Source organism: Anser cygnoides, chromosome 5, assembly GCF_040182565.1.
Source record: "Anser cygnoides isolate HZ-2024a breed goose chromosome 5, Taihu_goose_T2T_genome, whole genome shotgun sequence".
In the NCBI taxonomy this organism is placed as follows: Eukaryota; Metazoa; Chordata; class Aves; order Anseriformes; family Anatidae; genus Anser; species Anser cygnoides.
The window spans coordinates 4296454-4312432 of NC_089877.1; the positions used below are offsets into that span (position 1 = coordinate 4296454).

Sequence of the window (15979 nt, forward strand, 5' to 3'; positions counted from 1 at the left end):
GAATTTCACAGAATGTTTCTCAGATCAGGAAATGTCATTTCTTAAGTTGCATTGCTGCACATGCATATCTCCATTTTATGGTCAGTAACTTTGGTCAGTATGGTCAGTAACTTTTTCTTTAAAAGTCACTAACTTTAAAGTTACTAACTTCTAGAAAACTAAAAAAGTTTTCTTTAAAAAGTTACTAACAGTTTTTACACAAATCTAGCTTTGTGTGCATTCTTCCATACTTTTACTTTCGTAATGCATACTTCTTCCCAAGATCTCAATAGCATAAGTTGTGAAGGACCTGTGATAAACATTTGACAAGCACTTAAAAGTGTAAGTACTGTTTCTGACCACTCAAAAAGTGCTCAGAAACAGAGGAAAAAACTACCATGTTCAGATCGTACTTGAAAATTGCTTCATGAAGGAGACAAAAATACAAATCCTTCAATATACAATTACTACAGTATCAACAAAGCCAAAGAAGCCACCAGCTTGGAAGTGCTGTGCTGAAACAGCTGTCAAATAGACTGAGCTGCCAGAGGAACCCAGCTCCATCCAGGAAACAGAGACAATGAGGCCAAGGAAAGGGAAATTGACTTTTCTGTGTATCACGTGGCGAATTAAGTCTACTTAGCCCAATACATTTGCCTCTTATTTGTTCCTCTATTAATCAAGGTATTTCTCTGATGGCCAAATAAATAGTCTCTGGGCATTAAAAAAAAAATAAAATTCAATAATGAAGTTGAATTCAATAGAGAAGTTGAAATCTTCATGTCAAGTCAGCCTTATGTTCATACTTAAGAGATATTGATGTGAAGGCAATGGCTTGGGTTGCTGTACTAGAAGACAGCAGATTTTGGCATTAGTGCAGATTCTGAAATAAGTGCTACTTACTATCAGCTAGCTTTAGCTATTAATGTGATCATAATTACCATTTTATCTTCCAAACAACTCTGAAGATTAGAAAATGTGTGGTTGAAATGATTGTGCCTGTCTCATTTAACAGTTGAATAAACAGCAGGTCTGGAAGACATTCTGGAGGTGGCATTGCCTATTCATGTCCAAGGAAAGAGTCAGTGTTGATTAACCATATTCTTCAAGAGAAGTGTCCAGAACACTCTCCCAAACTTCCTGCCTGTGATATGGATGCTTCAAATGACCTAATCTATTTTTCTAACTCATTCAAGAACCCAGGCAGATTGCTAGCAGAAACATCTCACATATGATGCTTTACTGCTCAGGAGGACAGCATAGCTCCCTGATCTCAAGTCACCCAAGGACAACTTCTAGCCAAGAAAGCAAGCATCTGTTACAAACACCTTAAAGAATGGGTAATTAGATAATGATATTGCCTAGACTCAGCCACAAGCCTGTAGTTTACAAGCAGTCGAAGAGCAGATAGTCCTTCCACTTCTGCTTGCTTCTGGTAAGATGTTCCAGCTCACACCCTCTACAGTGTGTAATGTCCCTTTGTAACGGATGCTAAGGAATCATTCTTTATAATTGTTTCATTCTCTCTGGGAACTCAGAAGCCAAGGAAATTGCCTAAGAAATAAGGAGGAGGTGAAAGCACAGACTGCTGTCCCTGCTGCGTCAAGCAAGGCTCGCAGGATTCTTCTAGATGACACATCACCCTCAATAATCAGAGCGTCCAACTTCCGGCACACATCTTTAGGCAGTAATCAGACAGTAACGTTAGGCAAAGCTTCTGGCAAAAATCTTTAGGCAGTATCTTTAGGCAGATAAAGGTCAAAAGATCGTCAAAGATCTTGTGATAATAGTATGAGAACACAAGTCAGTTCCAAACGTGGAACTTAAGTGAGACTGAAGTCTTTTATGGAGCACAAGTAACTCAGGAGTTCTCAGAAAAGTAGCCTTGGATGGTACTTAAGCACTGAGGGGATTGTGAAGATCTAGAGCACAGGGAGATCTTCCTTTAGGACATTACAGTACTCTGGTATTAGAGCTCTCTTTGGAAAACAGGTACTAGGAAGCTGCAGGTCTGGCAAGCCTTTCCAACTGTCCCACATTGCTGCCAGGTACTAAGGTCTTGGTCAGCAATCAGAGGGAGAAACGGAAAAAGATGTCAGATTTCTTATCAGAATAACAGGCTTTCCAGTCCTGGAACATATTGTTTGCATTCTACGTCTAAATAATTTAGATTTGTATTTGTGAACTCTGTCCAGTGATTAAATAGTTCTAATATATGGAACATACCTGATTCTGCAGGTTGACGTTACACTTATTCACATAATTTCTTATAACTTATAATAATTACAAGTAATAAGTATAATATAATTATATATACTTATAATAATTAATACTTCTTATTACTTATTTACACAATTTCTGCAAGTCATTTTGTCATTTAAGGCTAACTTTCCAAGTAACTGGTAAAGCACAGCCTGATTTCACAAACGTTTCATAAAGACACCGTAAATAACTAATGCCCATTTTTGAAAATAGTTTAATAATCCTTCACATGAACACAAAGACAAAATAAACGTAGTTAATGCATAGTACTCTGGCAACTGGAATCATTACCTCACATACAGTAAAATAAATGATTATATACATTTATGTCCCAAGCCAATATATTTCCATATCTGTTATTAAAAACTACTTTTAGCTAGATGTCTCAGAAGCGTGATCCTGCTTCTAGATCGTTACTGCCTAAAGCACCAGTATAAAAAACATCTACTAAAGCAGCATTCCTGCCTGTCCTCTCTAAAGCTCTTTTATTTTGCTGGGCAGTGTACAGAATCAGGCCTCTCACCTCAAAATCTGAATACTCCTCAGTTATTTTAATATCCATGTCAGATTATTGTATTTTACACCAATTCAAAGTTGTTCTCTTCAGAAATATGTGAATTGCACCATTAGATTTGGTGAAGACCTACTTGTGTAGGAGGCCTGGCTGTGGAGATAACTGAATAGGATATATCCCAGGTTTTCATTTAACACTGTCACTGCTCCAAGCACATTTTAAAAATTCCAGAAAGGCAGATCCTAAACTATAAAATGCATAAACAGAGCTTGGAGAATGATTTTTTTTCCTAATATATCAGAAAGCATTAAAAGTTTAACTAACCATTTCCTTAAATTGGGAATGCTGTTTTCCTTCTTCCCTCTACCCCTTTCAGAACTTGCATGAAAAAATGTTGCAATCACATAGGAAGGGGACACATTAATAAATCAAGGAAAACTACATTTATGTGTAGAAAATAGATTTCTCAATTTCAGCATTAAAGAAAGCAAACATGCCAAATGTAAAATATTTTAATTAATAGGGCTACTTAAGCAACTTCCCAGTGAGTAAACTATAGCAAAAGTAAAGAACATAAAATCTAGCTTAAACGCAACCTTTAGCAATACCTTACATCTGATGTTCACTTTTAAACATAAAATGCCTCAGAACTAATAGCAACAATTTGAATCCATGATGTGAGCAACTTCAGTCAAAGTACGTCACTCAGCTTCTTTGGTATTTGGCTAACTCCCAGGTACATAGCTGTTTTGGCATTTTTATATATCAGATAATGAAAGCAGTGTGTAGTGTTTTAAATCCCAGAGGTTGCCTGCATCTATGAGACCTACAGTTAGCAAACTGCTACACTGCAATAAGCCTTACAAGAATTAAGTACTAAAAAACAAATGGCCAGGAACCACGAACTTTCAAACCATTATCTGGCACGTGCTAGCATATTAAGCAGTAATTCTTAGGAATTATAGATTCTTTGTAATTAGCAGCAGTCACAGAGAAACTGATTATAAATCAGCAAATTTTACAAATCTGCAAGTAAACAAAACTGAAGGTAAACATAGTGCACACGTTCACTTCATTTACTAATCGTACTATGTTTGTTCATTATGCTTTTTTTCTCTAGCAATATGTTGCCCTAATATTAATATTAAATAAATATAATTCTAGTTAAAAAAGACATTTTGAATATAGCAGTACAAGTAATCAAGTAAATGTTGCACTGCAGTTTACTGTGGATCACTGCTAGGGAAGACTGTCAGTGAAATTCACCATACAATATCTATTCCTCTGGAAAAACAATATTTGAATACTAAATAAATAAAATCCCTGTAATTCAGTTTATGACCAATGTTATGATAATAGTTATGATAAAATAAGGCACATGCTTTTCAAGTAATTTGCAATTGATTTGACATTTTTTTTCCAAATCTAAATAAAATGCTATCAAGGCCGAACTACACAGGTTTCTAGGTCTCAAAAAACTCTCCAGACTTATTTCCATGCCTCCATAAACTATCACAGCAGGAATCATTATGGAATGGTTTAAAGGATATTACAATAAGAAATCAGTTAATGATGTAAACTTAAACATAGTTCTTTACGGACAGAGTGTTTGAGTTTGGTATATTAAGCATCAGTCATAGCTAACTAGTTATTACTAATCGAACGTAAGTGCAAAGATATCGTAATGTAAACTTCTGGGTTTCAGTGATCAGCTCCAGTAAAACCTATTGCTGTGCCCAATTCCCTCTCTTTCAACGTCCTTTCCTCTCAGGTTGTTGTTAATTCAAACAGAAAACCTCCAAAGCAACAAAAGAACCATTCTAAATGTGTTGCTTTTGCGTTTGCGGGTCAATTATTATTCTTTCATTGCAAGAAAGATCAAACAGGTGCACGACTGCTTCTACATCATTACTTTGTACCCAGGTATGCCAGACACATTCTAGTTGTAAATAAGCACATAAAAATTAGTCAACTGAAAGTTAATACACTTGCATTACCTACAGATTCAAAATTTGACAAGTTTCCATAGCATACTCTCATTTTTGCTTACAGTCAATTCAAACGTTTTTAAAAATAGGGGAGAGTATTTTTTATGATTGACTAGTCTTTGCTGCTTGGGTAAACCCCACATTGATTAGCAGTGTTTTCTAAAAGCTCCTATTTACTCTTTTGGAGTATCACCTAAGAAAAACGACCATCTTGGAAACATTTAAATACATTTTCACATCCAACTGTTCTTCCTCTTCTTACTGTAAAACTATTCGTAAAAGTAATAGGCACTAGTTTTGAGCAGAAAAATAGCTGGATTTAATCATCGTGTGATTTATCTGTTACTCAGTCTTGTGAAACTGCCATCTGCTTCACCTACATATGTTTGCCTTTGACAACTAAATACAATCCCTCCGTTTGGAAATAATTACGATGCATCACTATATTACGCAGACAGGACAAAAGCAGCAAACCCTTCAAAGTTACAAAAGCATTTCGAGTCTGTATTTGGTGTGCAGTTTCTGATGTGGTAAATTCAGGCTCTGAGCTGTCTCAAGCCCAAAGTAAGCTTTTCTGTGTTCAGAAATTGTGAATGCTGAAAAGGGAGGGGGAGCTTCAGTTCAGATGCTAAAAGCAGGCTGATAAATTACTGCGATTGTACACAGTACTGATTATGAATGCCAAAACAGTCCTGTTGGATTATATAAGTAAGAAAGGTAACTTTTAGCTAAATATGTGGACTTAAATGCAAATAGGCAAGATTGCCAAGACAAGTTGTTTGAAATGAGAACTCGTTCACTGAGTGTCATGACTTCCTGGACAATATACAAGTTTCAGGTTACGTATAACGAACAATTTGGTCTTAACAATTAATCAAAATAAAATTAACCTAAGAGATGCTTGTGCATTGCTTAGCTTTTAGAGGACAGACATAAAACACAAATTTATCATTTTAAAACCAGACAATTTCTGTCTCCAGCCACAGTTTATTCCGGTCTGCTTTTTTACACAGCTGAATTCTTTCTGTGGCTAGAAGGACAAAATACTTCCACATTAATGAGCTAATCAGCTTAATTGCATAAACTTGCCTTTGTTGTTTTTTTTTTTTTTTTTTTTTTAATCTCAAGTTGAATCTCCAGAAGAAATAGTTATGCAGTCACCATTACAGGATTCTGTTATTTTTTCTCATAAAAGGAGAAATGTAAAGTTTTTTTTATTTTTGTGTTCTTTTTCTGGAGATTCATTTACATCGACTTACATAAGAGAGCATTAAATATAATGAACTTCTGAATATATTAATGCCTGCAAGGCTTTCCTGCACATAGCTGAATCACACAGTACAGCCAAGCAAACAGTTAGGATGATACTTGAGCACGTGCTGAAACACAGGCCGGACTCTGAAGAGGTACAACTGGGTTTGTTTTATGCCTGCTGACAATATAATGTAATTTTAGCAATTTAACAGAATTCTAATGAATGTTAATTAACAAGAACCTGTCTCAATGATTTAGGGTCAATACAGTAGGTACCAAAAGACATGGAAATGAGAGAAGCTGACTGAATGATTCAGCTCACTTTTATCACCACCATCACCCACAATAAATGACCAGGCTTGGACCGATTTTGATCTTTTTCAAAATATATTTATGCATATGATGCTCATGTGTAAAGTCAGACTTCTCTGGAAAAACCAAACCAGTTCCCCAGTCAGATTTAATCTTCAGTGGTATTAATGAGCAGAGTCCAAAAAATGCCTCTATTTCAATTCAAGAGAGAAATTTCAATTAGCAAGTAAGGGAATGAATTACCATAGAAATATTAGTGTGTATTCTTAAGTTTAATGCTATTTCACTGAATGTGTAGATTTTATAATAAAATATGATTTAGCATAAAGTAAACTTTTTATAGTGAGATGCTACATATGAAGCCACCTATTTTATTAATCTTCAATTTTGCTTATAGGATGACAAATTTTACTCAGTTTTGAGAAAGTAAAAATGTCAAAAGTTTCATAATTGAGAAATTTCTGCATTTTTATTATCAACAAATTGAACTCTCTCACTATTTTCCAAATAAATAAGCTCATGTGAAACAGCAGTACCATATATAATTGTTCAATTCTCTAATATCTTAAAGGCAGAATTTTGACAGCTATTTGTTGAACTTGATAGCCTGTTATCATCATTTTTATTAGGAAACAAGCATCTGAAATCACTGGTACTTTGGGGGGGAAAAATCAACCAAAGACATTTACATTTACTTAATGGGCACCAGAAAAAAAGATTAGAGACAAGATAAAGGTGTGTTGTCCCAGTTTTTCTTCAGACTTAGAGTATTTAATAAGGTTGATGCAATAGTTCTTCTGTTCACTGATTGATCCTCAGGTTTGTCACTGCTGAGCTATATCTCCGAGCCTGCCATCACACTGATGTTCTGATATTTTCCATCTCCAGAAATAGGAAGTCTCATCTAACAATGCCCTATCACACCAGCTCCATATTTCCAGTGAAAATGGAACGCCCATACTTTTTAAACTGACTAGTGCTGTATCTGCTAGAGACATCTTATCATACAAGGAACATTTTTTCACAACTTCTTTCCAGTTTTCTTTGTCGCGTGTCTGTTTTTGACAAGTTAAACTCACAGATGCACTCTGTAGTAACTTGGTCTTTCCTGTCATATGCTGAAGATCACAGTGCTGTGACTTACCTTTGAACCTGACTGCTTTGCTTCATGTGGAATGCACCAGAATCTCTCTTCTCACCCTTAGACATGACAAATACATCGACTCCTCACTGCAAGTACAATGACATCATGCATAGTAAATACACTCCCAGAAGACTCTTTTCCTGTATTTTTTTCTCCACTTAGTAGCTACATGAGTATCCTTCATTCATTTTTTTTTCCATTATATCTGTTTGCCTGTGAACCACTGCAGATCTCTCTAGACCTTTAGTGCTGAAGACATACAACATCAACTTCTAAAATACTCGTATCCTGCATTTAAAAGACAGCACATTACACAGGTATGTTTGAAATCATCCAGCACCTAGTTGCATCCTTAAGCCTCCAGCTGCAAGCACTCAGTGAGCACACGCTTCTACAGTTCACCAGCCAGAGAAGCCACAGTGCTTGCCTCAGGACAACTTCAGAATGGTAACACGTAGCACTGGTGTTTCTCCAAACATTGATTCAAGTTTGGTTAAGCCTTTTGATTTCCCTAAGGGAACTGCACTTGTACGAGTATGCATGTGTTTTCTAGGGGTATGGTATTTCTTTTGTTTTCTTTGCTAAATGATTGTGGTTGTAATAATGCCGTTTCTTTATTTAAGCATCTAATGTAAAACTGATAACAAAGTTGAGGTAGATACAATTACTGCGTACACCACCTTAACTGTCTTTGCATTAATTTACAAATTAACTTCCCAACAAAAGTCTAATGTTCAAAGAAATAAATAACAAAATACAGCTAACATTTCCACAAAGACATCTACAACTGCATTTACAAGACAGCAGGAATTCATTCAAATGTTTTGGTTACACACAATTTAAAAAAATGTTTTGCAAAAGTCCAATTCACTTCTGATTACTGCAGCCTACAGACAACTTCCTCATAAACAAGAAAGAAAGAAAAGCAGTAACTGTAACAGCTCACTAGCTCAGAGCTCCAACACAAGACACATCCTCTGTTCCCACCTTCTTTTTAACCACCCTCACACTACACCAGCAGTCAGGTAGTAGCAATTTGTTCCTTGAACAAGGCATCAATTCACTCATTCTTCAATTATACAGAAGAATTTCTAAGCAAATGAACCCAGATGACAATTAGAAAGCCGAGCTATTTAAGCCATGTAGCTGGTTTTAATTTTTTGTGTTTGTTTGTTTCCAATTTCAAAGCACACTTCGTTTAAATAATTCAGTACATCTAAATACATTATTCAAAATGAAGCTTAAATATGACAGGTATACTTTGGCTAAGATAAAGTTCCATCCTCAAGAAAGCTATCAACAATAACTGAGACAATTTTGTAACAGAAACACACAAAGAATTTAGAAAGCACTGATGGCTCTCATAATTTGCTGCAATGCTACCTTGTGAAAGGTTCCAAGTTAGGCACCATAATGTTAAAACCTTTCCCCATGTTCAAAGTGCAAGGTCTACAGTCAGGACACAATTATGTACCGTTAGATGTAACTATTATTACTTTGATGAATAGACTATGGAAGGCTTGGAGACAAGCTTGAAAGATAATTTCTTAAGATTTGATTAATCTTTCCATGCTAATACAAGAGAAAGCAGAAAATGGTTTCCTGAAGTGAAGACCTGGGCAACTGCATCCAATGTTATTAAACAGATAACAAAGTTGTCCACAGGGTGAGAAACTCATCAGAATCACAGGACTAGATGAGGGAGGAAGGAAGGATCAGATGTTTGTATCTGATGTGTCTGAAGAAGGAGACAATAAAGGTACTCACAGGTAAAAACCATAGCAATTCTGAATAGCGCAGGAATTTCCCACATTCCAGCATTACAGGGTACAATAGCCAGGACACGGCCAAAAAAAAAAAAAAAAAAAGTGCAGCACAGACAGGAGGGAATGATTAAAACTTAGAAATATTCCATGGGATGAAGTAAGGTTCTGGATGCACACGTCAGAGAAGAGAAACAGGCCAGAGATGATGCCAAAATTACAGCTTTGAATGACAACAGTTATGGTTATACTCTGTTCTTTCCAGTTAGAAGGTTTTGGAATGGAGAACAGACAAAGGAAACAATAACTATTTTGAAATATCATAGCCCAATTTTCATTAGAAACTTACGAACCAGCACCTAAAGACATTTGTTTGTATATACATGCAGTAGTAGCAAAAACCACTGCCAAAAGGCAGATACAGGTATTATACAGTACCATAAGAATAAACCAGAATTGCTAAACTATTTTCTTTTGTAGGTGAAACTGTAAAATGACAAAGAAAAAGACATTACCTGAAATTAATGTCTTCACTACAACTTAAATACTTCGTCTTTTACTGCAACATTTTCTGTATTCAAGGAATATTGACCTACCAGTGGGCAAATGAAAAGGTACTTCTTTACCCTTAAAATTTTTCTCTCACAAGAAGAAATTTAGTTAATGCTCCTAATGATAGATGCTGTCTTACTCAAGCCAACTTTTCCTTATACTGAAATTGTTCACGATTAGACTGTAAATTACTCAGGACAGGGATCTATTAATAGTCATATCCTTTTACAAATGAACATGCTAAGACGAGTATTGTTAGGCAACAGGGATGCTACGAGAGAAAAAAGCATACTCCCATAAAATGAGCTGTGAAGACATTTCTTCAGGGTGTTTTTGCACAGATGTACCATTGAATTAAAAGCTAATTACTTCATGATAAATGATCTGAAGACAAATAAATAGTAAGGTGGTGGAGTATGCTGTTGATGCTAAGTTACTGAGGGCAGAAAAAGTAGCTAGAGCAAGCTGAGCAAATCTGCATACAGCCTCATAAATGCATATGAAGGTCAAATTTAAGGTAAATAAGCATAAAGTGCACAGGGAAAAAAATAATCCTATCCTTGAAACTATCTATCAGCTGTAGATGTTAACACTCAGAAAAGATATCCTGTGATCTATATAGTTAATGCCATGAAAACAATGTTCAATGTCTGTTCAACAGAACAACACTCAAAACTCATCAGTTTATCCACTTTCTTTCTTCCTTAACAAAACAAACAAGACTACAGAAATTATAAAGAACTCAATAATGACACGAAAACCATTATTTTGGCTCAGCATAAATCCATCTGCTCGTGTCTTGAGTACTGTAACTCCTTGTTTCCTCATCAGCAACAGCATATACTAGTGTTCACAAAGTACAAAATAAAGAGATGATCTGTACCATATGAAAATATCAGATAGACTATAACTCCTCTGCTTGGAAAACACAAGACTCACAAGACTGGGGAAAGATATAAAATCACGAACTGAAGAAAAAAGATGACTTGATAGAAACTGTTATCAATTAAGACAGATAGCAAACACGAAAAACATTTCACACAATGCAGTCAAGTTGTACCGAGTAAGGACCTCCTTCCTGCAGTACACGGCAGATGCCAAAAGCCAACGTGGACTTAAAAGTAAACGAATACATAAATGGTTGTGCAAATTCATGGAATAAAAATGCACTGAGGACTGTGTTAAATATAAGACACCACTTCTGATTCAGAAAGTGCTAATGCCACAGTGGGTTGCATATGGGGTATTAAGGGGTCATATGATGTCCTATCTTTGTACTCTTCCTTTGTACACTTTCCAATGCCCACTGCTATAGTTGCTTATATTCACATACGATATTTCTGTGAAGATTACAATTTCTGTGAAATACTATTTCAGGAATGCATTTATTTATAGCTGAATTCAACTGAATCAAAAAAGTGAAAGAGCTATGCAAAATAGCAAGATTTATCTCAGCCTTGAAAACATTCACATATACACTTGATTGCAGGCTAATTGGTGCCAATAATGTGTGAATAAAAGTAAATGCAGGATTATTATCCCAAAAGGAAATTCACATACTCTATTTTGAAAACTTTTAAACCAGGAAACTGTACAATTATACTGGCTGTAAGCGTACCAAGACGGGACAGAATTCCTTTTTCTTTTTTTGGGAAAGCGCGTAGGAGGTATTTCTAACAGAGGGAGGCCTGTGACGGCACTCAAGTTCCGCCGATTTGCCTTTTGAAATACAAACCACTACTTATTTCCAACTTCTTACGTACAGAAGTTACTCTGTTCGTCACTGCACATTGTACTCGCTGTCAGTGATCACGCTGGATGAGTTCTGCACATCGTCAGCCCTTAGGCCCGGACCCTGCAGCTTCCTGTTACACCGCGGCTTCAGCGCTGCTGGCAGGCAGCAAACTGCAGGCACGGCCGCTCAGCCGCTTCCACAGCCAGCCTGGTTCAGCAAGCCAGCAGAAAGCGCCATGTGGGACTTACCTGGCCTGGTCTCTGGACCGACTTATGCCAAGCGGCACAGCGCTGTGTGGAAACGTGTCCCAAAGGGCACTGCAAGTAACGAAGGGGCTAAAGACGCAGAGTTATAATCAGAATGTTAAAACCCCAAGCAGTTACAGTTAAGGAAAACGAACGAGCAGGATGAACGAGCTGTGCAAAAGCCCACCAGCTGCCTGTCTTCGCCTACTGCAGCCCGAGCGCCGCTAGCAGCCTGGTCCGAACCGACGGCTGTGCTCCGCTCCAGAGGGGTTAGCGGTAAAAAGGATCAAACCTGGGCTGGAGACGGGGTCTGACCTGCCAGCTCAGTTAATGAGGGCTGAAAAAAGCGCAGAAAGCTCCCCTACTCGTACTCACTTTTCGTGTGCTTAAAGAACCAGACGGTCCTTACAAGGCGAACGCTTTCGCTATTCTTTGCGTGCCGCAAAGCAACGTCCGCGGGGTGCCTCAGAGAGCCCCCCAAGCTCTCCTCAGCGGCTCGCCCAGCCAGCGCCGCTGCCGCGGGGCGGGTTTGTGGGACCTGCCCCAGGCAGTTTTCCTCAGAGCTTCCCGGAGCCGGGACGCTGCCGGGTTCGGCTTCGGGCTCCTCCGCTCCCCGCCGGCCGCGGCGGGACGGGGCCCGGGCGGCCGCCTCAGGGCGGGCGGCGGGAAGGGCGCGAGCCGCAGCCCCGGGGACGGCGCCTCAGCGGCCGCTCGGCTCGCGCCGGGCGGGCGGGTGCGGGCACACACGCACACGGGCGCGCGCCTGCCTCGCCCGGCCCCTCCCGCCGTCCCCTCCCTTCGCACTTTCCCCCCCCCCCGCCCCCGCTACCGTGCGGCCGTTAGCGCGTGGCAGTTAGCGCCCAACCGCTCCCGGGGCGCGTGCCGCCGCAGGGGCTTCCGCGCGCGCCGTGTGCAGCGCCGTGAGGGAGGGCGGCGGGCGGGCGGGCCGGGGCCGTGCTGGGGCCGTGCTGCCCCCGCCTCCCGCCCCCGCCGGGGCTTCGCCAGCGGCCGCTGCCGCCGGTGAGCGCTGGGAGGCGACAGCGAGGCCCTCCCGCTGGATCCGTTCGGGGGAGAGCGAGCGAGCGAGGCTCGTTACCTTTTCTCTCTTTCCCCGTCGCTCCCCACCATGCTCCGGACGCCGCTGCCCGCGGAGGAGACGCCGCGGCTCAGCGCAGCGCCCGTCTCCTGAGGAGATGAGGGAGGCGCGGCCGGGCCGGAGCTAGCGCGACCCGCGCCTTGCCCCGTCCTGCCCCTCCCGCCGCCCCGACCACCATGAGGGACGAGAGGGAAGCCGCCGCCGCCGCCTCCCGCCCCGGCCCCGGCCCCGGCCGAGCCCCGCAGCACTGCCAGCAGCCGGACGGCGGCGCGGAGAGCCTGCGGAACGGCTACGTGAGGAGCTGCGCGACCCCCCTGCGGCAGGACCCCCCGAGAAGCTTCCTCTCGCTGCTGCTGCTCCCCGCCGCCGCCTCCTCTTCCTCCTCCTCCTGCTGCCGGGCTCTGCTCAGCCTGGCCGCCCTGGCCGCCCTCGTAGTCTCGCTGCTGGCGCTCCCGGGCCGGGGCAGCGCCGGGGGCCAGCAGGACGGGAGCGGCTGGCGGAGCCCCCGGCCTCTGCACGCCTTGCTGAGCCTCTCCCGCTGCCTCAGCCCGCTCTTCAGCATCGCCTGCGCCTTCTTCTTCCTCACCTGCCACCTAGCCCGCGGCGGCGCGACCCGCTGGTGGCTGCTGGCGCTTCCCGTGTGCTGCTACTCGGGGGACTTCGTGGCGCTGCAGTGGCTGCTGCCCCCCGCGGGGTGCCAAGAGGAGCCCCGAGCCCCCGGCGAGCCGCAGATGGTGGCGGGCAGGCTGCTGACGGTGCTGGGCTCGGTGGCGGCGCTGACCCTGCTGCAGAGCTCCCTGAAGCTCCGCCGGAGCCTCCTCGTCTTGCTCTTCTCCAGCCTGGTGTGGCTGGTGTCGCTCGGCAGCCTCCACTCGCTGCCCCCGGCCCTCCGCCCGCTGCTGGCCGGCTCTGTCGGGGCGGCGGGCTGCCTCCTAGCCCTCTGCGGCGGCGAGCGCGGCGTCCTGGCGGCCCGGAGCCGGGCAGCGCACCAGCAGCATCACCACCACCCGCGGCTCCCCAGCGCGGAGGAAAAAGTGCCTGTGATCAGACCCAGGAGGAGATCGAGCTGCGTGTCCTTAGGGGAGACTTCGGCCAGCTACTACGGCAGCAGCAAAATGTTTCGGAGACCCTCGCTGCCTTGCATTTCCAGAGAGCAGGTAGGTTTCTCCGAAACTGCAGGGAGAAACTTTCCGAGGAGTGAGCGCCGCTCGCTTTGCCTAACCTCTCAGTGGGTGCGCGCTGGATGTCTGCTCGCTGTCAGACGCCCGTTAAAGAAATGGAGGAAAATAGTGGTTCCTTAGCGGGTCTTAATTTCTCAACTTGGTTCTGCACGGCCGATGTAACCCTCCCTTTTGGTCTGTATGGAAGCTGAACCATACCAATGCATTTGCAATAGCATAGAGGGCTCGCTCGCTTTTCATACGACCTTAATTATTAAAGCGTAGCCCTTTTTCCTTAAACAAACAAACACCTTCAGCTATCAGCTACCTTGTTTCTTTTCCAAAGCCCAGCTCCACCACTTCTGGCAGACTTCACCAGAGAAAGAAACCACAGCTTTCTAGCTGCTCGGCACTTTACTTTCTTCCCGCTTTCTGTCGACAAAAAGGTGCTAAAGAAAAACACAAAATCAGATTTTGAGGGATATTTTGTACCGATGTTTGGCAGTGTTTGAGTGGCAGGCGCCCTTCTGCCTTGCAGATTACGGTCTCTCGTTTCTCTCTCTCCCTCTTAACCATCTCTTCCTCGCTCCAAATAACTTAACATTAGGTTGGGGTTGATTGGATTTAAGCAACTACTTTTTTTTTTTTTAACTGAAGAGAGAGCTGTTCAGTAGAGTCTGGAAAGATGCCCAAAACGTTCAGTTTTCTTGAATGGAACTCTGTTGGTTTCTCCCTCCTGGAAAACTTGTCAATGAGTCTTGTTTTTCGCAGCGCGAAGCCCCGTGTGGGGCCGGGTTTGTTTATGTTCGGTACATTGCACGTGAACTGCAGGACGCCGAGTGGTGTGCCGGCGGGATAACCAGCCCCTGATGGAGGGAGGATGAGGGGAGAGTTCGGAAGGAACGTGCAAGCCAGCAGCTCCTGCAAGGGATGGTTGCCGCAGAGTCCCCCATCTCCCGCTGTTGTGGCTGAAATTCATGAATGCTAAATGCAAGTTTCTAACTCCGCTTTGTCGTGTGTGCCATAACGCGCCTCTTGTGATCGACTGTGAAGTAGGTCGGAGGAGACACGAGGTGAATCTGAACAAGCGGGGTGGTTTTCGAGCATGTCGTGCTCCGCGTTCATGCAACAGAGTAAGACAGCAGTAATCGTTCTTTGCGTAAAAGGTTGAAATGCAAGTGTGCTGCAGCACGCTTCAGAAGTAGCTCATTCAGTAAGTTTTTAAATTGTCAAGTGCAGACTATGAAACGAACGATAAATATTGTAATAGCAATTAAGATATGTAGGGAATATTGTGTTGTAATTTACTTTCTCTGCTCTGATCCCTTCTAGATAGCAAACGCTCTCTTTTTTTGTGTCATTTGTCTGCAGTATAAAAAAACTCAGAAAATGCAATAACAGCTTTCATTAACCTTTCTAGATGATAAAAGATATTTGTTCTCATACAACTTACTAAATGCTTCCTTTGATATGCAGCTCACTTCCTAAAAAAGTATGTGTATATTTCAAGTTAAGGCATTTATTATTCTTTAAGTAACATCATAAATGTCAACCAGAACTAAATACATGGAATTTATTGGCAGTACTTAAATCATACGTGTTCATAATAAAATGCAACTGTTTGGTAGACTTCCAGAATTTGATATCTTCATTATCACCAGAAGTGAACAGAAACAACAAAGAGATCTAAAGTTCTTTATTTTCCTAATAGTCTATTACACTTTACAATAAATATTTGTGCTTTGTTAGCCACGGTTTAAATTGGATTCACAGATATACGTTCTATGCAGTATTTTATGAGTGGTTTTTATAAGGATAATACAGGCTAAATCTTCTGATCTCCTGTCTGACTTGGAGAGAGATCAGACATTGCAAAGCTGATAAAATGTCAACTGTTTGGGCTGGGGGTGGTGGCATGGGGTATAGCCTGTGACTTTATTTGAATAAACACTGTAAGGTCTTTATATTGCTTCCT

At 41.9% G+C, this 15979-nt stretch overlaps 2 protein-coding genes across 4 annotated transcripts in view; one reads left to right on the plus strand and one right to left on the minus strand.

The window, feature by feature from the left end:
- The window catches only part of PSMA1 (proteasome 20S subunit alpha 1), a 30657-nt gene extending 18261 nt beyond the window's left edge, over positions 1-12396 (minus strand). The window contains exons 1-2 of one of the 2 annotated variants that reach the window (XM_066997282.1): positions 12124-12396; positions 7454-7539 (exon numbers count right to left, since the gene is read on the minus strand). The gene's annotated coding sequence lies outside the window, so the exon portion shown is untranslated. The remainder of the gene's footprint in view (positions 1-7453; positions 7540-12123) is intronic. The other variant, XM_066997283.1, reaches the window with a different exon arrangement.
- A 271-nt stretch (positions 12397-12667) lies between these two features.
- Positions 12668-15979, plus strand: part of PDE3B (phosphodiesterase 3B) — an 89155-nt gene continuing 85843 nt past the window's right edge. The window contains exon 1 of one of the 2 annotated variants that reach the window (XM_048069932.2): positions 12668-14001. In XM_048069932.2, the coding sequence (XP_047925889.1) occupies positions 13021-14001 (981 nt within the window). In that variant the 5' untranslated portion in view covers positions 12668-13020. The remainder of the gene's footprint in view (positions 14002-15979) is intronic. The other variant, XM_013189132.3, reaches the window with a different exon arrangement.